The sequence below is a fragment of the Fragaria vesca genome, linkage group LG5 (genome assembly GCF_000184155.1).
Source record: "Fragaria vesca subsp. vesca linkage group LG5, FraVesHawaii_1.0, whole genome shotgun sequence".
Classification (NCBI taxonomy): domain Eukaryota; kingdom Viridiplantae; phylum Streptophyta; class Magnoliopsida; order Rosales; family Rosaceae; genus Fragaria; species Fragaria vesca.
Window position 1 is genome coordinate 16,693,160 of NC_020495.1, and position 23,972 is coordinate 16,717,131.

The window sequence follows — 23,972 nt, forward strand, 5'->3', positions numbered from 1 at the left end:
ATATATATATATCTCATTATCTTAGTTGCATTCTCTGTATACTATCTCTTCTTCTTATTGGTGCATAGTAATGGATTCTCACTATTTCAGTTTTTCTACACAAAACTCAGAGCATGAATTTGTTGAAGAATCCTCTCAAATAGCTTCCAAAAAACCTGCAAGAGGTCCAAGCTTTAACACAGACGAGGATCGACTCCTTGTCAGTGCTTGGTTGAACATTGGTTTGGATCCTATTCAAGGTAACGAGCAGAAACTTCAAACTTTTTGGGGAAAGATACACGATTACTATCATGAGTACAAAAGTTTTGATAGTGATCGTTCACAACTAATGCTGAGCCAACGATGGAGAAAAATACAAAGGCTGGTGAACAAGTATTCAGGATGTGTAGCTGCTATAAATTCATTAAATGAAAGCGGCAAGACTGAACAAGACAGGGTAAACTATTTTTGCAGCCATTACTTAGTTTTCAGCTATTCAAAATCATTACTGATATTACTCACATTCTATTATATTCAGATTGCAGATACAAAAAAAATGTTTGAAGCACAAGAAGAGTGTAAGTGGAACCTTGATCATGCTTGGATTTTGCTGAGGCACCAACCAAAGTGGATACAACTAAATCAAGAGCTGAACAACAAAAACAGTAAGAAAAAATCTAAACCTCATATCTCAACATCTTTAGCTATAGGCAGTGATATAGACATTGAGGAAGAAATTAATATTTGCAATCCAGTAGCTAGACCACCAGGTAAGAAAACTAAGAAAAGAAAGCTGAAAGAAACAAGTGATCAATTGGTTCTAATTGAAAAACTGCATCTAGAGAAAAAAGAAAGAGATGAAAAGAAACTAGCTATTATGAAGGAGAAAGTTGAAGTTGATAAAGAGAAATTGAGGGTTAGAAAACTTGAGGTTGATAATAGGAAGTTTGAAGCAGAGATGAGAATCATGTCTATGGATACTTCTAAGATGAACCATGAGGAAAGGGCATACTATTCCAAACTACAAATGAAGATTTTGCAGGGTGACAACTAGAAGTACGAAGACTATCTTATCTTTTGTTTGATGTTTTTCCTTTTGGTGTTTCTTTGTTAGCCAATGTAATGTTTAGAGCACTCTGTGTTCCTTTTGGTTTATTCATTATGTACTGACCTTGTTATCTTTTATTTAAGGAATGTTGTTATTTCTCACAGTTGGTATTTTGAAAGTTGTTGTGTCACATTGAATTGATCTTCTATTGAACTGGAAGTAAATGTACTTATTCTATTAAATTGAGGCAATATGTGAGTTGTGAGTTTGCAGTAGTACTACTCCTTAGCAGCAAACATCCTCAAATTCTCATCACTACTCTTCATTATTGATTTTGATAAATGTTAAATTAAATTCAAGTTTGACATTTTCATTAGAGATGAGATTAGCCAAGATATGCAAAATTTAAATTTGACAATAAATTTTGACTACATGATTAGAGTTGCTCTAAGAAATCAAACTGCATCAGCTTCAAAGGTAGTATCTAGCTCTCCCACAACCAAACCGGATGCCATGGAATCTGAGGTGTCTCTATGATTCTTCTTCTTGTTCTTGCTACCACGAGGACGCCCACGCTTCTGAGGAGACTTCCCAGTGTGCACAATTCCCAGTGTTCCTTCAGACCCCACGCTTCTTAGGAGACTTCCCAGTGTGCACAATTCCCAGTGTTCCTTCAGATCCCACCGAAACCAAAGGCAAGGCATGCTTGAGTCGCTTGCCATTTGCATCGTCTTCCTCCTCTCTACCTCTACGGACACCAATGATCTTTGTTGGGGAGGGAAATGCCGAACATCCTGGATTGAAATTGCTTTCTTCTCTTTTGCAACCAGAGAAAGAAGAGGCAAAGGAACCGAGAGAAAGGCTTGGATGTTTTCCCGAAACACCATAGATGGTACAGTAGGCATCGCTGCTGCAGCAACCACATGTGGCTCGGGCTACGGTGGTTCGCTATCCCAAGGATAGGGGAGACCGCCATGGTTGATCATGGCATATGTGCGACACCTCCCTAGCAACTCGCCATACGAGAATGTCATAGTAATAACATCAATGGGTGAGACCCTAATTCTTCTATCCAATCTTACCGGTTCATGTAGAGGAAGGGTGAGCCTCACTTGCACCACACCGTGATTGATGCCACGGTTGTCCACCTCGAGGACAGGGCCAATGGTCTCTCCAACCAATCTTCTTGTTGCTGCTGTTGTGAGGGCCACCGGAAGGTCTTGAATCTCAACTCATATAAAACAGAGCCAAGTCAACCAACCAAAAACCAAGATCTTCTCTTCTAGTCTCATCACTCTGCTGACCAGCACAACCAAATCGAAATTGGAACACATTCACTAAAGCTAGTTGATAGTTCAGATCACAACACCTTTCAGACCTTCTCCTTATTAAAAGCATACTCCTCCCAAAGAAAACCCTATCCTTCCTGTTTCTTCTTGTTTCTCTCTTTTGTTCCTTCTCTTCCGTTGTCATCTTCCCTCTTTTCTTCTGATTTCCCTTTAATTCCCTCTTTTTATTCCCAGTCAGCAAGAACTCAGCTTGACACTTACCCGTTTCAAAACCAAATACAAACCAATAATTGATATCGCCTGAGCTTCTGGAGTCCAACTTAAAAGGGTGAGTGATCAATTGTAAAAACCAGTATGCTCAAACCAAACATGCACATGTTACATCTATAACATCACACAAGGTCCAATTTAAATCCTTCTTTTTCGATATACATCACTATCAGTAGTTAAGCCAGATGAATCCACAGAAGTCCCAGAACTAATCACCTCACATGAGGCCTCACTGCACGAAGAAATGATGAACCATAATTTCAACTGTTAAAACCAGAAACAAAATTTTTCCCATCATGCACAAATTGAATCTAATTAGATACGGCACAGCATGGGCTAAAATAGCCATAACTTGCATTGAAGTTAGTACATTATGTTAAATTAATTACTGATCATGCGTTGTTACATTAGCTCGGCTAACTATTAACTTACATCCTAAATTTCTCCTAAAAGGAAAAATTTGTCATTCCTATCCTTCAAAAATAGATCAATAGACTCATGAGAGGAATTTTCCAACACGATCCCTTTTCAAAATGATCCCTGTTCAAATGGAACACGCACGACTAACCGGCCATGTAGGCTAACCACAGCTGATGTCTGTATTGGATCAATCCTTCCAGGTAAGCTCACAACCTGAAATCATATAACCGACTGTAATTATAAATTTTGTTCTTTGGTTGTTTTAAAAGCTTGAAAGGAATATATGATCATAAGAATAAAATTTGATATTCTAAAGATTTTATAAGAAGTTCAAACACTCATGGCGGGCCTACAGAATGGATGGTCTAAAGACCACAAATGCTTAGAAAATGTATCAAAAGAAGCCTTGGTTTAAACCACCACTTAATTTGCCTATTTAGACCACAAATGCTTAGAAAATGTATCAAAAGAAGCCTTGGTTTAAACCACTTAATTTGCCTAGCCTACTACTTCTACTTCCTCATGCTCACCCTAATCTTCCTCTTTTCTGACCAATCTTGGCTATCCCCTTTCTCTTCAGTCTTAACCCTTATTCTCTATCAGATCTTCATTTATAAGCCCCTGGTTCAGAAGGAGTATCAAACAAAGGCACCTATTCCTCTATTTGTCAAAGGGGCAATAGAGCCTTTCTTGAGCTCTCTCACTGGTTTTAGGAAAATACTAAACAAAACTGAAGTAAAGTAGAAAATGTATCAAAAGAAGCCTTGGTTTAAACCACTTAATTTGCCTAGCCTACTACTTCTACTTCCTCATGCTCACCCTAATCTTCCTCTCTTCTGACCAATCTTGGCTAATCCCCTTTCTCTTCAGTCTTAACCCTTATTATCTATCAGATCTTCATTTATAAGCCCCTGGTTCAGAAGGAGCATCAAACAAAGGCACCTATTCCTCTATTTTTCAAAAGGGCAATAGAGCCTTTCTTGCGCTCTATCACTGGTTTTAGGAGAAAACTAAAGAAAACTGAAGTAAAGTAGAGATAGAAGTTTTGTTGAGGGATACACAATTTTTTATTATGGTAGGAATTATGAACAAATTAAGGGTTCTCCATTGCCCAACTAATCCCATAGTTTTGCCTATGGGGGTTTGACATTGAACTCCCAACAGTGGACATCATTTTTTTTAACTAGTGGGGTACAAGTACTTCTTATCTCAAAGCCAAACCCATGCCTTTCCACTGGCTACCTCTGGCTATGCACAGACCTTATGCAATCAGCGATAAGTTTAGACCAGTCAATGTTGAAGAGATACCTTTTTAAATGGTGTAATGCCCCAAGGATTATCAGGATGCTCTGGCTGACCTGTTATAACCAGACGTCCAGCAGGATCTGATTGTACTCGCACCTAGACATGAGCACCACAAATTACATTATTCAATCAGATAATGCAAGAATTTCCAATAAATCAAGCAATGACAAATTATCTACATTGCCATTCATGGTTTTTGTAGCCTCACACATTAAGGCATACCTTACATAAATGCATAAATACTTGAGAGATATTAGAGGTATAAAAGAAATATGAGTTGAACAAGCATTTTCAAATACACAGATATAAGCATACTAAGTAGATGCAGCCTCAGATACAAGCTCCACATGACTCCAATTATTTAATATCTGCAACTATATTCTGACATATTATCAAATTTAAAGTTGATTATTTGTGACTCACATGACTAACTTTGTAAAGGCAGATTTGTTGGCCAACCCCTAAAGTACATTTAGCTAAACTAAAACCAGCTCTATCCGATTTCCATTAGCATCTCCAATGATAAGGAATTACTCCATTAGGTCTTTTCCATTCGGAGCAGGAATAGAGATGATCTATCTCTTTGATATAGCTAAATAGTTATGTTAGGTGTAGGCTGACCAATTTGCACTCCAAAAATGAGTCATTTGTGGGGCTGTGCAACATTTTGACTGAAAGTAGAGAAAAGTAACTTATGATATGAGGTAAAGTGGCTATATCAATATACTTTTGGGTGCAAATTAACCACGGCAACTGTGCAAGGATAAATTGGCACACCAAGTTCAGGGGAGAAATTGACATAATTCCTGTATAAATCAACACAAAGGAGAGGTGAGTATAAAGGTAAAACGAAGATGGTTTCACAAGGACTCACCTCCTCACGCAGAAGACCTGGTACCAAAGCATATACCTCAAAGCAATCTTTCTGAGCATATAGACAGTGCAAGTAATAAGGACCAATACAATTTACTGTAGAGGGAATTGAGAGCTGGAACAGGGAATAAAATGCACTTACAGTTTCTCGCACACTGATCTTCACCCAATCAGCTGGAGGTCCAAGATCCACAATATTTGTGACTACCCTACGTGATGCAAACAATGTAGCCTTGCCTTGATCAGAAAATCATAGAGAAAGAAAATGAATTCTCAATGTGTATACGGACTTGTTGTTTGTATTTTTTTTTTTTTTTTTGGAACAACCCTTAACCTTATTAGTAGATGACGATGTTTGAGGCAATCAGGAAGTGTTACATATTACAACCTTCTGAAAGGTGAACTAATATTATTTTGTCATCTAATCAGCACTCAAGACAAACGATAGTCAATGCCAATGGGAAAAAGCAAAAAAAATCTTTATTTCTTACCAAGGTTATGTGCTGTTTTTGGCAAATGGAGATTTACATTCAAATCTATGCATGACTTTTTCTCGACATTTATTCCAAATTCAAGAATAACAAGATCTCCAAAAGAACTGAACACCGCTGACATAATTACCTTTGTAGCAGTGTGTGATGAGGTAAAGCAATATTTATGAACTGACACTGGTAGAAAAAATAAATATTATCTGGGATATAGAAGTGGCAAGTAGCAATCTTAACTGCTTATCTGCCTCAACGAATGCAGTTTTCTCAGCATGATCCAAGAAAGTTGGTGTTTTGTGTTTAATAGAACCTGGCAAGAGAATACAGAGAGAGTAAATGCATCTCGACATTAAACATAGATGGCAATCTTTAATTACAGGGGAACATACCAATGCTTTTAAGATTCTTTTCACGCTTTGGGGTAGTACTCAAGTTCTTGTCCTATCCAAGTAAATGAAAAGGAAACGTTCAACTGGACTGAATGATGTACAAATTTTTCAGACATACAAATCTCAAAATAAGTAGTCAGAATAGTAAGGAACAGTTTCAACAGACCTTAACAATTGGCTCAGCAATCTCACCATATCCAACAAGACGCTGCGCATGCCAACCCTGCATAGCACGCGCTGCAGCATCTCTCCGTGCCCTACCTGATCCAGGTGCTTGATGACTACTTGCCTGAACATAAACAATTGATCAGAGAGCAGGGGGAAGGAGAGGTCTCATGTATATAGCTCTGCAAGTACAGCCATATTCTGACTACTCATAAGAGCAACAATGAAAAAAATCTGTGTTGGTAAAATAAGCAAGAACCTTATAAACCTAGTACTAAAAAGATTTTTGACACATTGAAGAACTAAACTATGAATAAAGAGATTTAACCTCCTTCACAGGAGTTGTACACTGAGTGAGTGATGCAATGGCTGTCTGAATTTCCCCAGTTTTCCTCTTATGCTTTTCATATTCCAAAAGTGCCTGCACAAGTTGATGTCAATAGAGAATAGAAGGTGCAGCAAAATAATAGAAAATTTAGTGATACAACTGAAACACGATACAACTACATGGCTAGAAAAGAGGGTCTGATAAGAAAAGATGCTTGCAACTCAGTTTCAGTGGGCTCACGTCACGTTGCCTATGGGACAAAATACAAGAATCATATGAAGGACGAATCCAGTTTTTCTCTAAGTTTTAACATTGTTGACATGAAGAGCCTATTTAAGCAACTACTGTGCAACTTAACCACTTTGGAGTTAGCATTCCCATACCTGAAGAAAAATAGAAGCAAAAGGCTGGTGAAAGTTTAAGATTTAGGGTGGTGAAAGTTGAGATTATGTACTGTTTCATTGCCTCATTGCAATGACAATTATTGTTTATGGGGTCTAAAGTAGATGGATGTTCCGGTTTCTTGTAATGCCTTATTCTACTTTGGAAAAGAAGAGGGGAATGAAGATGGAAAGACATGCTGTTGGAAAATTTTTGGGGTGCCGATGAACCAAATCGGAGAATCGTTGAGGGATCTAGAGTGAGGAGGTACAACACTTGCGGCATAGAGTTCTATATTTTGGCTCTGATTTTTGCATTGGTTTCTTCAGGATACAAAGGTTGGTCTTTGTGCATTGATTTCTTCAGACTACAAAGATGGCTCTTCTCCATTTCATTGTATTAGTCTGATGATTTTTCTGTTTACAAAAGGTTCTTTCGGTTTACGATAGATTTGAGCGGAACACTGGCCCCTATGTTGTTAACTTCTCACTTTATTTTGTAAGTTTGTTTTTCATCAAAGAGAAATAGAAGCACATGTGTGGTGACAATAATCATCAAAGCAAACCACCAAGATCATCTCATTCCTAGACAATTTTTACCTTCTCATAAAATATGCGGAATGTCCAAGATACAGTTGTGCATGTCCTGAAGGAACGAAAGAGAAACAGGTGAGTGACAGGAACAAGGTGTTAGTTGTTTGCAACTTCCTTTCTGTTCTGAATCATTGGTAGAAAATAATGCAAATTCAAAAAAAACATATATATATATTATTGAGGAAAGCAGGTTCTGGACAACTGCTATAAGCAACCGTCACAATGAGTTCCTTACTTGGGGGGATGAAAGGACTCTCCTACTTGCCGCCATAACTTTGATGTTGTCACCTACATTCACCCATAGATATCCAGTTCAGAATTATTATTCATAATAAATCTGCTCGAATATCACATTATCAAAGGAATGAAAAAAGCAATATATATATATATATATATATATATATATATATATATTCCTGGTAGTATATCAATATATCATTCATGGCCAAAGGACAAGTTCCTTATACCCGCATGAGGAATTAAGGGAAGGAATCACAGAATTCAGAACATTTTCACACAACATCAAGGCCAAGGTTAGTCACATTATCAAAGGAATAGAAAAAAGCAATATATATATATATTCCTGGTAGTATATCAATATATCATTCATGGCCAAAGGACAAGTTCCTTATACCTGCATGAGGAATTAAGGGAAGGAATCACAGAATTCAGAACATTTTCACACAACATCAAGGCCAAGGTTAGTCAAGTAATCAAGCCTAGGCATAACTTTGTAAAGAAGGCAATTAAACAGGACGTATGTACGTGGTACATAACAAGGTTTTAGTGTGAAACAAAGAGTTAGGAGCTCAGTTCTCAGTTTCATATAGGCCTAAGCATTTTTCAATTTAAGCTTAAGTTTCTATCTCTACAACAATAAGCTTCACCGAATTGTGAACTTCCATAATTATAGTTGAAACAAATAAATGAAGGGGTTATTATAGTAAGAAGAAAAATAAGTTAAAAAAAAAATAGAGAGATAATTGTGGAAGAGAGAGGTGGGTAGTGGGAAGTATAGGATTGAATGCAGTTAACCTTCCAAATTCCTACATGAACTGATTCGTCTCTTGATAAAATAGAGAGAGAGAGAGAGAGAGAGAGAGAGAGAACTGGTAAACCAAAATGAGCCACTTTTGTGAGTCCGTGCATGGGTAAAAGGCTACTAATGCGGAATAAGGTAATGTAGAGTATGACCAACTAGTTTATAAGGCAAAGTTATAAATCAAATTCCATATGTTTTAGATTCAATGGAGTCTAGTATCCAAGACTCTGCTCTTGAGAGGCAAGCTGGCCAAAATAAAAGGGGAATATTAAGATACAATAGAGAATTTCGACTGTTGGAATTGATGGAGAGGGTGAACATTGACAATTTTTAACCAAGAACAGACTACAAATTGACCACTCTAAAAAGTTACAAGAAGGCTAAAGACTAGAATCATGAAACCCAAACAAATTAAAGGAAGCAACAAAACCCAACAACACACACCTCTCACCTGGCTTCCTCCCTATAGAGAGGGGAGAGATTAATGGTGATTGGCTGAATTTTTTTTCCATCCCTAGGTGACCAGATCACCGCAATACATATTAAACAGACTAAAAGCCAAAATAAAATGAATTTTGTCGCATTTGTTTGGTGAATTTGAACTGTCAAATACTTTGAATATTTTTTAGCACTTCAGCACTTCAGCACACACATGAATGTAATAACCTGAACCCAGTTTTTTCTTGAAAAGAATTAGGAAACTGCCAACCACCTCCATCAAAAATCCAGGCACGAAAGACAACCAAGACAAGGGGTAGCAACAACTTTGAGAGAATATCCCCTCAAGAACTAGAGAATAAATTGAAACCCACCAAACCACCTATAACAAGAACTTCAACACAACAAAACCTACTTCAACAAACACCCCATTACTATCCAGGATCAATATCTAGGATCAAACACATTGAAGGAAGCTTCCTTCAATTTAAGAGACTAAATACTGGCTTTATTTATAAAAATAAAAAATAAAAATAAAAATAAAAAAAATAATGAAAAGAAAGAAGGAAACTGCTTAAAACATATTTGTTGTCTCAAATTATTTTGGTTGAAGAAAGTGCTTGTGAAGATGTAATTAATATCCTCTAATGTAAAGCCCAGCTTGTTGGTTAGTGAAGCTGTAAGCCAACACTACAAAATTAACCAATACCACTTGGAACGTTAATGGCCTTCTACTTTTCCCAAAATCACATCAAAAGTTTGTTCTTCTGTTTCTTTCGCTGTCAACATGAAGCATTTGAAGTTTGAGTAAAAATTTCGAGTCAAAACCTACAGACACCAGATAGAAATACAGAAAAGGCACCATAATGTAACACATGGACAATCATTGTTCACTCTTTCTTCCTAGTTCCTATGCTTCTTTCATCAACATGACTGGAAGTCTGGAAGTTAAAAGTATTGAAATAGTATTCTGATTTGTTCAAAGCTACCAAAAACACTGAATACAGTTGAAAAAAGTTTCCCTCATATATACATTAATTAATTTACAATGAATGACTTATTACATTCCTACTGTCACCAATATAGCCTTAACTGATTAGATCAAGAGCAAAAATAATGAATTCATTTGCATGTACCTTTCAGCATTGCCATCAACTAAATGCATTATGTCAGAAGACAACTATTTTAATTGCCTAACATATTTTTGAAAAGTTATTCATAGTTTGCTGGACAATTCTATTAATAATACAGTGAACAACAAAATGTCAGTTGGTCCTACTTCAATAGCAAGCTTCTTTTTTATCTTTATTTAGATATGATACTTGGTGCAAGCTGCAATGGCGTAAATATGTTCACTACGGCCAAGAACAGGAGGAAGATTGATTTTACCAAGTACAAAGTTCAATTCTTCCCAAATTAGTTAGATGAATACATACCACATCATAACCACCAGCTTTAATAACAGCTCTCCATAACCTATGTCGCCAAAGAGAAAGGGCAGAAATTCAGTCCACTCCTCATTTCAGACACGTAGTTCCAACAGTAATATAATTCTTATCAATATAAACTTACTTGAGGCAATTAAGTGGTTCTCCATAAAACTTTGGGGCCTTAAATTCCAAGGACCTCTCCTTATGGAAACTCTCGAGCTCCCTCATAAACGCTGCCTGCTGCAATGGTGTCCCATCCTCCGAATCTTCACCCTGAATTGAAACAGTAAAGATTTATAAGAAAAAAGTGAATGAAAAGGAAGAAATCAAATTGAGAAATTTAGTCCGTGAGAAACAGTATTCATTTCATTCATATATAAAAAACATTGTGTCTGGAAGTAAGGTACCTCGGAATCAGACAACCAACTCTTCGACTCCCCCACAAGCTTATCAACAGTTTTGAGTTTGTTTGCGACTCTGGCACTACTGCCATTGGCCTTTCTTCCTACACTCACCTCAGTAAGCATTGGGTCATTATCTTTGACATCACCATCCTTCAGCTCATCAATAGCCATGTGATCCTCAAACGTGTCCCTCATAATTTGGTCATCACCCGGATTCCTGCCGGCATCGGTTTCTGCTTGAGGTGGCTTGGGCCCAGTAGGTTCCTCTTTGGCATCAGAACCATTCTCCAGATCTTTGCCCAGCTTTTCCTTCCCCTCCATTTTGATTATATTGTTTCTACACTCCGAAATCTGAATGAAATAAAATACAAATAATTTAGGTCAACTTTGGGTACATTAATATTACACAGCTAGTTTTCAGGCGTCGAATAAAGCACACACAGAGATTAACAAAACTAGAAGACCAAGATGCACTACTCATTTTCTAGATTTGATCCAAATTTGGAATAACACATTATACAATAATAAGCTGATCTATTCATATTTGCGGCAGGGAATCACAGTTGAGGATGTCACTGAAGACAGAAATAATCATGTCAATATGGAAGTGAAGTGAAGAATGAAAGGACATAGCTGTGTCTAAGTATATAGAAATGGTAATGCAATCTAAGAGAAATGCGTATCATACATCTCGACTCATTTTACACAACAATGACTAGAGAGTTTTAAGAGCTAATGGAAATGCTTGGACAGTTCCAAGGAATAATCTGTAGACTGATTTTTTGCAAGTGCGACTGAAAGCACAAACATTAGCTAAAAGTTAAACAAAAAGGTTTAAAATTCATGAGAAGGAATCGAGAAGAGAAGAAAGATCATGTATAAAAGCAAGAGCAAACATTTATAAAGATGAATTGAGAAGCAGAAAAACATGCATTATCACTCTGAGAATCAGAAAACCCCAAATGAGAACCTGAAGCCCTTAAAGATCCCCATATCCAGTTGAAACCCCAAAACGCAGAAAACCCAGGACATACCGATGAGGAGGAAATCTGGAGGGTTTTGCTCTTCTTCGCTTCTCTCTCTCTCTCTCTCTCTCTTGAGAATGATGCGGTGGAAGAGTTCCGTTGAGGTCTTTTGATTGGGTTTTTTTTTTTTTTTTTTGGGCAGATGTTGTAATGTAGCTTGCGATACATTTTTGCAACTGTGGTTTTTTTTTTTGTTTTTTTGTTTTTTTGTTTTAAGTTTTGTGTAGTTTTCTTTATTTTTAAAAAGTGCGATTAAGAGACAAATTTCTAAAATTTGTAAGTGCTTCACCAAATTTTTAAGAGCTTCCCAAAAACTTAAGACCCTTAAACTTATAAAGTTAATAGCAAACCATATATACCTTTTTAAAAAGATTTAAAACAGAAAAATATCTATTTATGTTATTTTTTTAAACAAATAAGGACAAATTTTCTATGAATGTCATGTGACATAAGGTAATTTTACCAAACTAGTCATACATAGCTTTTACAAATCCTTTTACATTCATATTCAGACTTTGCCATGTCTTGTTGAACGTGGCTCTACAACTGATGTTACCGAAACTAAGTGTTATTGCTCTACAAAAGGTAAACTCTACTACTACTGTTACAGAAAGCTTTGCTACTGTTAGTTTATGTTGTTTTTGTTGACACAAAAGTTCAACAATAGGCGACAACAGCACACAACAACAACAACATGAATCAAATAGAAATGCAGTTGGCCAACTTTGCAAATAGATATTTAGTTGGGCAAAAATGCAAGGTGCAATAGATAAATCATATTACTTTCTTAACATTGTCTAATATTTTCCGATTCTTCCAACATTTTGCAATATCAAGGGCAAATTAGGAAGTTCAATTTTTTGATGTAGCTTTGACACCAAAACTTGGGGATCATATTATCAGAGTTGAGATTAGGAAAAGTCAAATTAAAGAACATAAATATATCTTCTAAAAAAAAAAGAATATAAATATATACGGCTAAGGTTTGTGATTTAATGTGGAATTGTAAGTGTCGTGAAAAGTGGATAGTTTCACCGTTATCAATTATCTCCATGAAGAAAAAAGAGTTCTAGCAAAATGGAAGTGTCCCCTTTCAAGATGACTCAAAATCAATATTAGGGCTGGGCACTTAATATCGGAATCCCGATCCAGTACCGAAAGATAGCGGGACAAGACGAGATAGAGTTTTAAAAATACCTATAACGTACCATCCCGTCCCGTTATTGAATATTGAAACGGGATGGGACGGGATCAGGACTATCCCGAAAAATCTCGTTCCTTCCCGCAATGTTAAAATATCTAATTTTTTTTATCCATTTCATAGGTTGTATCAGATCATATATGTCCATTTCATAGGTTGTATCAGATCATATACATCTATTTCTTAGGTTGTAATGTTGTATCCTTGCTTCTCTTTCTCTCTCTCGGCGATTCATAACAATCTGTCGTTGAGGTTCTTAGTCTACGAAGGCGGTTCCATCTTCATCCGCCATGGTGTAGTGTTGGGTTTGAAGTTTTTGTTTCCATTACAATTACTGAATCGCTTTGTGGAGCAGTTTATTTTGATTTGAGTTTGAAATTTTTGTTTCCCAGGAAATTTATTTGTTTTCTACAAGCCACTGCCATCTATTTCAATTTTGCACACCAATTGTTTGTGTAAATGCCTCAATCAATCAGGCAAGTCTTTTATTGAGTCCTTCACATATATTATATGCACAAAGATATAATTTTTCTTGTACAATTTGGAGTGTGAATTGTGAGGTGGGCAGTAGTGGTAGGAACCGCCGTGGTGAGGGATTTGGCGGTGGAGAAGGTTTGGTTGTTGTTGTTGGTGAAGGGTTTGGTGGTGAAGAAAACGCAAGTCGTCTGCTCCTACTACCCTTAGTATACCCTCTTATTGCCCCCAGTAGACCCTCCTATTACCCTCAGTAAACCCTCATACTGCCCTCAGTTGACCCCTAGATAGACCCAATGAATATTGCCTCTAAAAGACCCCTACTGACATCAATAGGAGGTCATACTGACCACAATATGTGGTCATATTGCCCCCAATAGGGACCTGTTATAAATGACTGAAGCACACAGTTAAGTTCAAGGGTCATACTTCCCCCAATAAGAGGTTCTATTGACCTTAATAGGAGGTCCTCAATAGGTGGTCATACTGCTCCCAATAGGGACATGTTATAAGTGATTGAAGTACACAGTTAAGTTCAAGGGTGATACTGCCCTCAGTAGGAGGTCCAACTGCCCCCAGTAGGTGGTCCTACTACCCCAATAGACCTCTTGACAAACTCCCTATTGCCCCGAATAGACCCCCTACCACCCCAATAGACCCCCTACTGCCCCCAATAGACACCCTATCGCCGAAACCTAGTCAACGGCCTTAGGACAGACTTCATATTGCCCCCAATAGACGCCCTACTGCCCCTAATAGACCCTCTACTGCCCCCAATAGACACCTTATCACCGGAATCCGGTTAACGGCCCTCGGAGTCCGGTCAATGATCCCCGGATCCCGGTCAACAGTCGCCAGAGTCAATGGCCCCCGGAGCCCGGTCAACATTATTGGTCGTGGGAATCCGGTCATAAAAACTTTATTTTATAATAGACTCTTATAATAGTCTATTGTAGTTTATTTAATTCATTAAGGGTATAATTGTTTTTCTACTATTTAAGTTGGCTCTTGGGAATTTTAAAATCTAATTTTGTTAGTAGGAATAAAATTCTTAAAATAAAGGCTAGTGGACATTGTCCCTACATTTAAAGATAGTTTTAGAAGAAAGAATAAAGTATTACAAAAAGTATACATATGACTGGGAAACATTCACCAAGGGAAAAAAAGCAAAAACAAAAAACAAACAAGGAACATTGAAATCTTGTTAACGCTTGCACTGCATCAGTGCAGCATTAGCTGCAGTGTTTTGTTTTAAGGTGCGGGTCAAAGTTAAAGGGACAGTAGCACCGTTCAAGAGTTCTTTCAGAGTACGTTAATCGTTTCAATGATAAGCATCAATATGAATGAAAAGATAATATGGAAATGTTATGATATTAATAAAAAAAAGGTTACCTTTCTCGATTAGAAATTGAACCAAAAATTTAGTGATCCTTACAACAGACAACAAAATAGAGAGAATTGCTACCCCATCATACCCTAAGACTCAAGGAACCAATGCGTGAGTGCATATAATGAAATAACCGAGCAGATTTTGTATCTACATTACCTAAATTCCATTGAACATTGAAGTTCATTGCTAACAAAATCTATAGAAACAGACCAGCCACAACTCCTTTTACAATCCATCTTGGTAGAAGTCATAGCAATTTGACCTAGCAAACTATTATTTATCACAATATCAAGCCTTCAAATTGACGTATAGTTGTAGGCCTGCTAAGTCACTATGAAGAGGAGAATGTTCTGATATCAGGTTTTAATTTTTACATCTACAAATCATAAAAACAGCCTATTACCAAAAGGATAACAAAAATGCCTTTTTCACAGACAATTGAATCTCCTCTATGTGTTAATGCTATCTATCATGAAGTAACAGTAAATGTTCAAAATACAGGGACTCTGAAATGATTAACTCTAGTCAACGCATCACAGGACAACACACAAACTTCTTTCCCCTAGTAAAAAGTATTAGCTCACCCAAAGGCATCAATAAAGGATAACGAAGAAGCAAGTCAGTGCAATTCTAGTTAGTCTCAGTCAAGTGACCTGTAGACAGACTCTTATTACTTTCCTACTGTGTAGGTGTAGGCAGAGTACACAATTCTAGTTAGTCTCAGTCAAGTTAGTACCGTTATAACTTAATTGAACATCATACATATGAAATTCTAAAAGATACGGAATAATTAGAAGTAGAAACATAAATGCTACAAGCACTAATACAAACAAATCCTTGTATCCAAGAAAATAATTCAGTCTTATCCATTATCAGTTTATTATCACTATTAAGAAACGATTGTTATAATTGGCTTGAACTAGTCACAGTTATGAACATTTTACAACAGATGGAATATGATTTCTAGTGGAAATCACATACCTCAATACTGCAACAAGCACAAGACATTACGTTAACTATTAGCCCAAACAAAATCTTGTATCCAATTCAGTAATTCAGTCTTATGCGAATAACCTTCATTAGAAATTCGATTTCACAAAATACTCACATCATATACATGTTTATAATATTAGTACAAGAAACCTCTTAAATGTTTAACAAAATGAAACTAGCAACCAAAAACCTGCTTCAAGCAGAACTACACCGTGCAGACTCAGTCGATGGTTGCCACCTCCTCACCCAATCAGTCAAAGAAGTGAGATTTGCAGAAATGTCTTCAATGCTATCACTCTTCAGAGGTCGTACGATATCTTCCGGGTAGCTCTCTTTCGCCTCCTCCAGCAGAGTTTGAAATATTTCACATTCAACATTGTTCGAAAGCTTCGAGCCAGAGTACCCTCTGTTACATCCAGAAACCCAAAAAAAAAACACACACATTACTCGAACTTTCAAAACTCGCTAGTAAGTCAAAACCATAAACAGAGAATAGAATAACAATCACCTCTGAGCCAAACGGTCATACAAGACAGTGTTGTCAGTCTGAAGCACAACTACGAGATCAAACCATCTCTCCGGGAAGAAATCGCAGCCGTGGTAGTCCACTATGTTCCCTCCTTGTTCCATCATATCTTCAAGCTCATCACACACCAGGTCTTCATTGATGACGTAACAGTCAAGCTCGTCGTCCCAGCCATCATGGAGGCTCTTTTCCTTGACCAAGTCCCCTATGTTGATGTGCCGAAGCTGTGTCTCTTCTGCTAAGACTGACGACATTGTTGTCTTCCCTGTGCCTGGTGTGCCGGTTACCAATATATTCGGCCTCTGCCTTGCCATGCCCTTCAAATCTGCTTCGGTGAAATTAGAACTAGACTTAAACCCTGACAGAGACAAAATGACAAATCTTCAAAATAAGCAACTCATGCAGTACTGTCATGACAATTCAAATGAGAAAGCTGCAAAGTAAAATATCAAAGCTGCAAAGTTAAAAAGTCTGTAGGGTGAAGCTACAACGCTGCAAAGTTACTGCCATAACAATCTTGCAAAAAATGAGCTTCAAAATCTAGTTCCAGTAAAAATTTGAAAAGTACATCTCAGCTGCATATAGCTGCCAAGTTACTGCCTACCAGGTACCAAAATCAAAGTCTCATCAGATAAAACAACAAGGTCTCAATGCTGTAACTATTAACTAACTGTAATTTCCGGTAACCAACATCAAAGTCTCATAAAATAGAAAAAATATATATATAAAAAAAAGAACATCAAAGCCTGAATGCAGTAACTAACTGCAATTTCTAGTAACCAACAATCCAACATCAAAGTCTCATTAGAGTCTCAATGCAGTAAGTAACTGCTATTCCCAGTAACCAACATCAAAGTTATAGGGAAAATCAGAAACTAAAAGTCTAAAACTGAAGCGAATGAATTAGAAATTAGGAATAAGAAATTGGGTCAATCGCTCAGAAAGAGACAAAGCTTACTGCTTACCAGAAATTGGGTCGCTTGAGATCAATTTGTGACTTGGGTCGTTCTAAGTTCCCCAGAGAATGAGAGACTTGAGAGGACTTTATTACTTCACTATACACAAAATACCCTAATTAAAATCCGACGCTCCTTCAAATCCAACGGTGTTCGGTTCTTAGAAGTTAACGGGCCGGGGCGGTGCTTACCCGGTTGAACCCGTTAACCCGAAAAGCAGCCTCCATTAGTCTCTCTCCCTCTCTCGGAAAATATTTGAGTTACAGTCTCTCTCTGAGTTTGTTAGTTGCAATACGAATGATGGAGGCGCCGCCATTGGTTTCTCCTACCAAGACGCCGCCGTTGCGGTCAGCCTCCTCTTCCTCCTCTCTTCTCTTTCTCCGCAAGCATTCTCTCAATTGCCGCCGACCTTCCAGAAGCTTCGCCGTCCGCGCCTCCGCTGCTACCGATTCAGGTCATCTCTCTCTCTCTCTCTCTCTCTTTCTATATCACTGTCTATGTTTGTCATTTTCATCTTCCTTTTTTATTTTCTGATGATTGAATTGGTTTCAGTGGTGACTTTGCTTGATTACGGCGCCGGAAATGTTCGTAGTGTCAGGAATGCCATCCGCCGCCTCGGTTTCAAAGTCAGGGATGTAAGTTTTTCTTTGATTTTGTTTATTTTACTTTGAATTACTTACATTTACATTCTCATCTGTTCATTATTGAATGTGTGCCGATTAAGTTTCTCAATTTTTGGATCATTTTGTGTTTGAATTCTTAATTTTTAGCAAAGAATATAGCAGCTTCTGTGTAATTGATGATATCGCCTATTCAATTTAAATGAAAAATCAAAATGTAGGTTCAAACTCCGAAAGATATTCTGAATGCCAACCGCCTGATCTTTCCTGGTGTGGGGGCTTTTGCTGCCGCTATGGATGTGCTGAGCAAGAACGGGTATGTGTTTCCTTTCTCTATTTTGGCTCACTTATTTATGCTGATTCTATGCCGATCAATCACTTGTTTTAGTTCTTTGAAATCGATTGCTAATAAGAAATGAAAATCTTTGAATGTGGCAATTAAGCACTATGACAGTATTGGCTGTTTTAGAAAATCAAATGGTAATAAGCATCTCATTTTCTTCGGTTAATCATGGGATTTAATTACAATGATACAAGAAAAGAAGCCTTTACTATTTTTTATTTTTATATTGTGGAAAATGTTCTCAGCCCTTAATGTTTATCAGGCTGGCAGAAGCTCTCTGTGAATATATTGAGAATGATCGGCCGTTTCTAGGCATTTGTCTTGGACTTCAGCTCCTTTTTGAATCCAGTGAGGAAAAGGGACAAGGTCAGTGCTAGAGGCCTCAACTTTTCAGTAAATCTATTTCAATTTTTAAAAACTATCATATGCATGGAATCTTTAAGGATCTTAGAAGAAATGATTTGGATTTGACAATAAGGGCAAAATAGTTATGAAAACTGTAAGAACACCGGATATAATTATTTTAAACACTACTTTTTAAGGATCGCCACAGTAGAATTGCTTCTCTGTCAAATTGGCATAATGGCCAGGAATGACCTTCTCAAGTACTTATATTATTTATGATTGAGGGTGAAAGATGTTTCATGGAGATAACAATATGTTCTTTGATGATAAAGTAATTATTATTAGGTGTTATGACTCTTATATTACAAGGGTACAGATCCCTCTTCGACTCTTTGATGATTATACTTATAATTCTGAGTTATCTATACGCAAAGATGATATATTGTTTATGTTCTTTACTTTATTTAAAGTTGGACTAACAAAATGCCTAATATCTCAGTGAGTGGTCTTGGCTTGATACCTGGAGTGGTTGGGCGTTTTGACTCATCAAATGGTGTCAGAGTGCCACATATCGGGTGGAATGCTTTGCAGATTAAAAAAGACTCATCAATTTTGGATGATGTTGGAGCCCATCATGTCTATTTCGTTCACTCTTACAGAGCGATGCCAGTATGTCTTGGTCAAATTTTTATTGTATTTTTTTTGCTACAAAATGAAGAGTTCTAAGAAATGTTTCTGCTGCAAATTTATACTATACATAATTTGTTTTATTGGGGCTGACATGCTTCTATATAAATTTGCAGTCGGATGAAAACAAAGAATGGGTTTCATCTACCTGCAACTATGGTGACAATTTCATTGCATCTGTTAGGAGGGGAAATGTGCATGCAGTTCAATTCCACCCCGAAAAGAGCGGAGGCAAGATAGCATTTGCTCTCGCTCGTTTGTTAATGATTGTTCAAAATGTTCCAGAATTAGAGTAATCTTCCATGTCTTGTTTCTTTTGTTGCTTGGGATCATATAATATTAATAGGACTTTTTGACCTTCAAGTTCCTTCTGGAATTCTGATTATGTATATAGAAGAAGAAATTGAAGAACAAATTTAAAACGCAATCAACTCTCTAAATACTGAAAGAATAAAACTGCACTCTTGAATTTTTGAACATGAGTTAAAATCTTACTTTTTATAAGTTTTGTTTTACTTTTCTCCATTTAAGAATCGAGATAAAAGACTAAGGTTTAAGTCGTGTGATCTGATTTAGTTAGCTCTTATATTCATGGCACAATCAGATGTAAAGAAGGTCTTTGATTTTTATTTTATTTTTTGTTAAAACATAGAATTATTAACATCACTTTGTGAAAATGGTTTTGTAGATGTTGGCCTTTCCATATTGAGAAGATTTCTCTACCCAAACTCACCCTTGGAGAAGGTAACCTCTACCTCTGAAACTTATTATACATTGCCAACTCGATCAACCATCTAACAATATGAAAGTTCTTGTGAAGACAGAAGCCCACTGAAGGGAAGGGTTCCAAACTTGCAAAGAGGGTAGGTCCAAGTTTTATCATAGCTCTGATAATTCTTTACCTCAATGTTTTTACATACTGTGAAGGTTCGCCCTGAATTCTGCTACTTATGCTAGGTTATTGCTTGTCTGGATGTGAGGACGAATGATAAAGGAGATCTAGTGGTAACCAAAGGAGACCAGTACGATGTAAGAGAGCATACAAAGGAGAATGAGGTATTCCAAGTACTCTTGACTGCATTCTTGTATCACTTGGGTGGTTCTTTAAACCTGATTTGTCTGCGCCATCTTTCACAATTAAAAAATAATATAGTTTGATATCATGAACTGGTTCTATTGACTGCATTCTTATATCATTTGGATGGTTCTTTGAACCTGATCTGTGGGCACAAACTGTCACAGTTCCAAAAAGAACTTACAAGTCATAAACTAGTCCTATAACCTGACTCAAGGAGCTTACTGTTCATTCTTTATTTTCTTCAAACACATCTACTTTGATATCTTTCTCCCTCTTGTGCACAAGACCTAAAGGGCCCTAAGTGTCATAAACAGAAAGCTCAACGAGTTGATGGATTAATGATGTCACTTGAAAAATGCTTACTTTTGCAATGTTGTTGTTGTTCTGATAATATCAAGCCTGCGGAGGTCCTATTGGACATCTGTTTACAGTCTGGATATGGTTCAAATTATCATTATGCCATGAAAGTAGCTCTATATTTGCTAACAGAATCTTTGATAGGTGAGAGAACTTGGCAAGCCTGTGGAGCTTGCTGGGCAGTATTACACAGATGGAGCTGATGAGGTATACCATGCCTCCCTGAGCTGAGACATATTTCACTGCTATTCGTCATCAAAATAGCTGTTGTAGTCCTACACCAAATAAGTGATGATAATATATGTTAAAATAGCTATTGTACTGTTATTGAAGTCTTGGTCGTGAATTGCAGGTCAGCTTTCTGAATATTACCGGTTTTCGGGACTTCCCTTTGGGTGACTTGCCTATGCTTAAGGTTTGTATTCGCAAATACTTAACGAAAGTTTTCATTTATCTCTGGAGAGAATATTGTAATTTTGATGGTCTGATCTTACACATCAAGTATGTTCATACTTATTGTTTACTTGCCATGCTTTGTAGGTATTAAGATATGCATCAGAAAATGTTTTTGTGCCATTGACAGTTGGAGGTGGCATTAGAGATTTTACCGATGCAACTGGCAGGTATTCTCACGGGTGCTCTAATTTGTTTGACCAGTTTTGGTTTACATGTTTGCAACCATCTTCCGTTTTGCTATCCAGAGATAATTCTATCTTTGACTCAAAATTTACATGACTAGTCAAATGTAGTGTGGTATGGACATGGATTTTATAAGTTAGTACTTCTTTTACAGGCACTATTCGAGCTTGGAAGTTGCTTCAGAATATTTTAGATGTGGGGCTGATAAGATCTCCATTGGAAGTGATGCAGTTTATGCTGCAGAAGAATATCTAAGAACTGGCGTATGTAATTTTCAAATTATATTTGGATATGCATGTATGCCCAAATCTGTTGGATGCCTCCCTGATAGTTCTCAACTGTTTTCTTAGGTGAAAAGTGGAAAAAGTAGCTTAGAGCAGATATCTAGAGTTTACGGAAATCAGGTAATATCTCTGTCTAGTTTTGAATCTATGCATTCCCATTATGGTTCAATTCATTTATATACTGTTGAGATGATCTGCACAGTTCCACGTCCTTTGAAAACATTTTGTTGTTCCAATTAATTATAAGTCATTTTTGTGCAATTTTTATTCATTACTTTCCTTGTTAATCATTACCTTGGCTTCTGGTTCCTGTACTAGTTTGAGCATTCATTTCAGTTCTAGCACATGACTTGGAAACTAGAATATAATAACTGTAGCTTTAAAATTTCCAACTTTTTTGTGTTTTCATTTTTTTATTTTTTTTTAACTCATGAGCAGAGTTCCTGTTGCCTGTGATATCTTTCTGCTTGGATGGTTGTAGATGTCAATCTGCCAAAGTGCCTCTGTTTTTTACTGTAAACTGGATTGAATTCTAATTTTGGTTATTGTACTATGTGTACAGGCTGTGGTTGTTAGCATTGATCCTCGCAGAGTGTACGTCAAAAATCAAAATGATGTTAAGTTCAAGACTATAAGAGTAACAAACCCAGGTAAGGAGACAATCGTGATTTTGTCCTTCTCTTTGCTGCATTGGCTGTTTTTCTGTTTATGCATGTATAAACTTCTTTCTGGCTGGCCGTCTTTCATGGAAAGTTTTGAATTTTGTTTATTATTAATTTCAGGTCCAAATGATGAAGAATATGCTTGGTATCAGTGTACAGTAAGTATTCTTTGCTTTCTAAACCTGTTTTTACCATTCAAAGTAAAATATCATATATATTGTTTATTTTCGGGACCTGAAGGTAAAAATAATTAAAAGAAATCATCTGGTATAAGCACATATATTTTGAATTTTGGAGTATGCTCATAACATGAATTTACTTTGTGCAACTTGTTTGGCTCATGCCCATGAGGGAAACATGCTTTCTCCATGTTTAGAAAGTTTGCTAGGATATATTTTGAGATATTTGCTCTGGCATGTCTCCATTTCAAGGTTTTTATTAGTGTATTTTAACATCTTATCTGATGCTTGTTCTTAAGGTTAGTGGTGGGCGGGAAGGCAGACCAATTGGAGCTTATGAGCTAGCAAAAGCAGTTGAGGAGCTTGGAGCTGGAGAAATTCTGCTCAATTGCATTGATTGTGATGGTAAAGCTTACTGTTTTCATTCCTTATGCAAAGCACTCATATGAGAAGTGCAAAGAGACAGTTGTCAATGCATTTAATTGATCTAATTGTCGCGCCACGTAATCTGTAGTGTATCAATCATCAGAGTCTGAGATAATGCAAAACGTTTGAGATTATTGTAAATTGACAACTTTACTGTATTGGGGAAAAGCATTGAAATCCTTTGTTGTTTTCTCCATTCGTTATTCAAATAAGTTGGTCTGTGCTGGTTATATATATCAATATGCTTTTCAGGTCAAGGGAAGGGATTTGATATAGATTTAGTAAAGCTGATCTCTGATGCTGTGACCATTCCCGTGATTGCAAGTAGTGGTGCTGGTGCTGTTGAACACTTCTCAGAGGTTTTCACGAAAACAAATGCATCTGCTGCCCTTGCAGCTGGAATTTTCCATCGCAAGGAGGTAATACAGTGTTTTTACAGGACTTTGTGTTCAAAGGAATGATGATTGTTTGCGTATGAACACGCTGACGATGATTGTTGCAGGTACCAATTCGTTCTGTAAAGGAGCACTTGCTAAAGGAAGGCATAGAAGTCAGAATCTGAACAACAATTAAAATGTAGTGTGGACCTGAAAACAAAGATGGAAATAGATGTTGAATTTCGAACTCTTTCACCAGAACATGTATCATCAGATCAATTTTGTAGAGGCATTGATTTAAATCTCCTTAGAATTATTTTATTTTGGTAACCTGTGGTTTATTACCCCACACAGAATATTTATATACTACGTTTTGTTCATTCCTGTATGATTCCAGTAACTGTTGGTGGTAAATGAGAATTTCAAAGTTTTGATTGTTCAACCTAGTAATAACTTCTTCATGCCAATGTTTCGATCTTATACCATTGAATGGCATGCGTTTATATCTTTTCGGGATTTTTATGATCTGTTATGGTTAAAGCAGTCAAGCTGTTTAGGCTAGTTTGAA

General features: G+C 36.9%; 4 protein-coding genes across 5 annotated transcripts in view; 2 read left to right on the forward strand and 2 right to left on the reverse strand.

Moving 5' to 3' along the window:
• The window catches only part of LOC101293209 (glutathione S-transferase T3-like), a 2,071-nt gene extending 1,038 nt beyond the window's left edge, over positions 1–1,033 (forward strand). The window contains exons 3-4 of the mRNA XM_004301475.1: positions 240–436; positions 518–1,033. Of these exons, the coding sequence (XP_004301523.1) occupies positions 240–436; positions 518–1,033 (713 nt within the window). The remainder of the gene's footprint in view (positions 1–239; positions 437–517) is intronic.
• A 1,795-nt stretch (positions 1,034–2,828) lies between these two features.
• Positions 2,829–11,933, reverse strand: LOC101292705 (AT-rich interactive domain-containing protein 5-like). The gene is made up of 14 exons (XM_004299912.1): positions 11,877–11,933; positions 10,846–11,193; positions 10,581–10,711; positions 10,445–10,484; positions 7,764–7,816; positions 7,535–7,580; positions 6,555–6,647; positions 6,228–6,350; positions 6,062–6,113; positions 5,910–5,982; positions 5,327–5,393; positions 5,186–5,236; positions 4,315–4,407; positions 2,829–3,219 (listed from the first exon to the last, which is right to left on the reverse strand). Exons 2-14 carry the CDS (start codon positions 11,161–11,163, stop codon positions 3,115–3,117), a joined length of 1,245 nt encoding a protein of 414 aa, XP_004299960.1. The 5' UTR covers positions 11,164–11,193; positions 11,877–11,933; the 3' UTR covers positions 2,829–3,114.
• A 4,056-nt stretch (positions 11,934–15,989) lies between these two features.
• On the reverse strand, positions 15,990–17,470 carry LOC101293302 (adenylate kinase isoenzyme 6-like). 2 transcript variants are annotated; one of them, XM_004299915.1, is made up of 3 exons: positions 17,417–17,470; positions 16,434–16,776; positions 15,990–16,331 (listed from the first exon to the last, which is right to left on the reverse strand). In XM_004299915.1, exons 2-3 carry the CDS (start codon positions 16,763–16,765, stop codon positions 16,121–16,123), a joined length of 543 nt encoding a protein of 180 aa, XP_004299963.1. In that variant the 5' UTR covers positions 16,766–16,776; positions 17,417–17,470; the 3' UTR covers positions 15,990–16,120. The 2 variants fall into 2 exon arrangements, with proteins under 2 accessions (XP_004299963.1, XP_004299962.1); XM_004299914.1 differs by having other exon boundaries at positions 16,434–16,809.
• Positions 17,471–17,688: 218 nt separating this feature from the next.
• Positions 17,689–23,852, forward strand: LOC101293002 (imidazole glycerol phosphate synthase hisHF, chloroplastic-like). The gene is made up of 19 exons (XM_004299913.1): positions 17,689–17,861; positions 17,960–18,042; positions 18,249–18,343; positions 18,633–18,736; positions 19,215–19,384; positions 19,519–19,633; positions 20,091–20,146; positions 20,227–20,265; positions 20,360–20,458; positions 20,982–21,044; positions 21,190–21,252; positions 21,378–21,460; positions 21,631–21,739; positions 21,827–21,880; positions 22,323–22,410; positions 22,543–22,580; positions 22,901–23,006; positions 23,280–23,446; positions 23,530–23,852. The coding sequence occupies exons 1-19, from the start codon at positions 17,705–17,707 to the stop codon at positions 23,587–23,589; spliced, it is 1,749 nt and encodes a 582-aa protein (XP_004299961.1). The 5' UTR covers positions 17,689–17,704; the 3' UTR covers positions 23,590–23,852.
• The last annotated feature ends 120 nt before the right edge of the window (positions 23,853–23,972 follow it).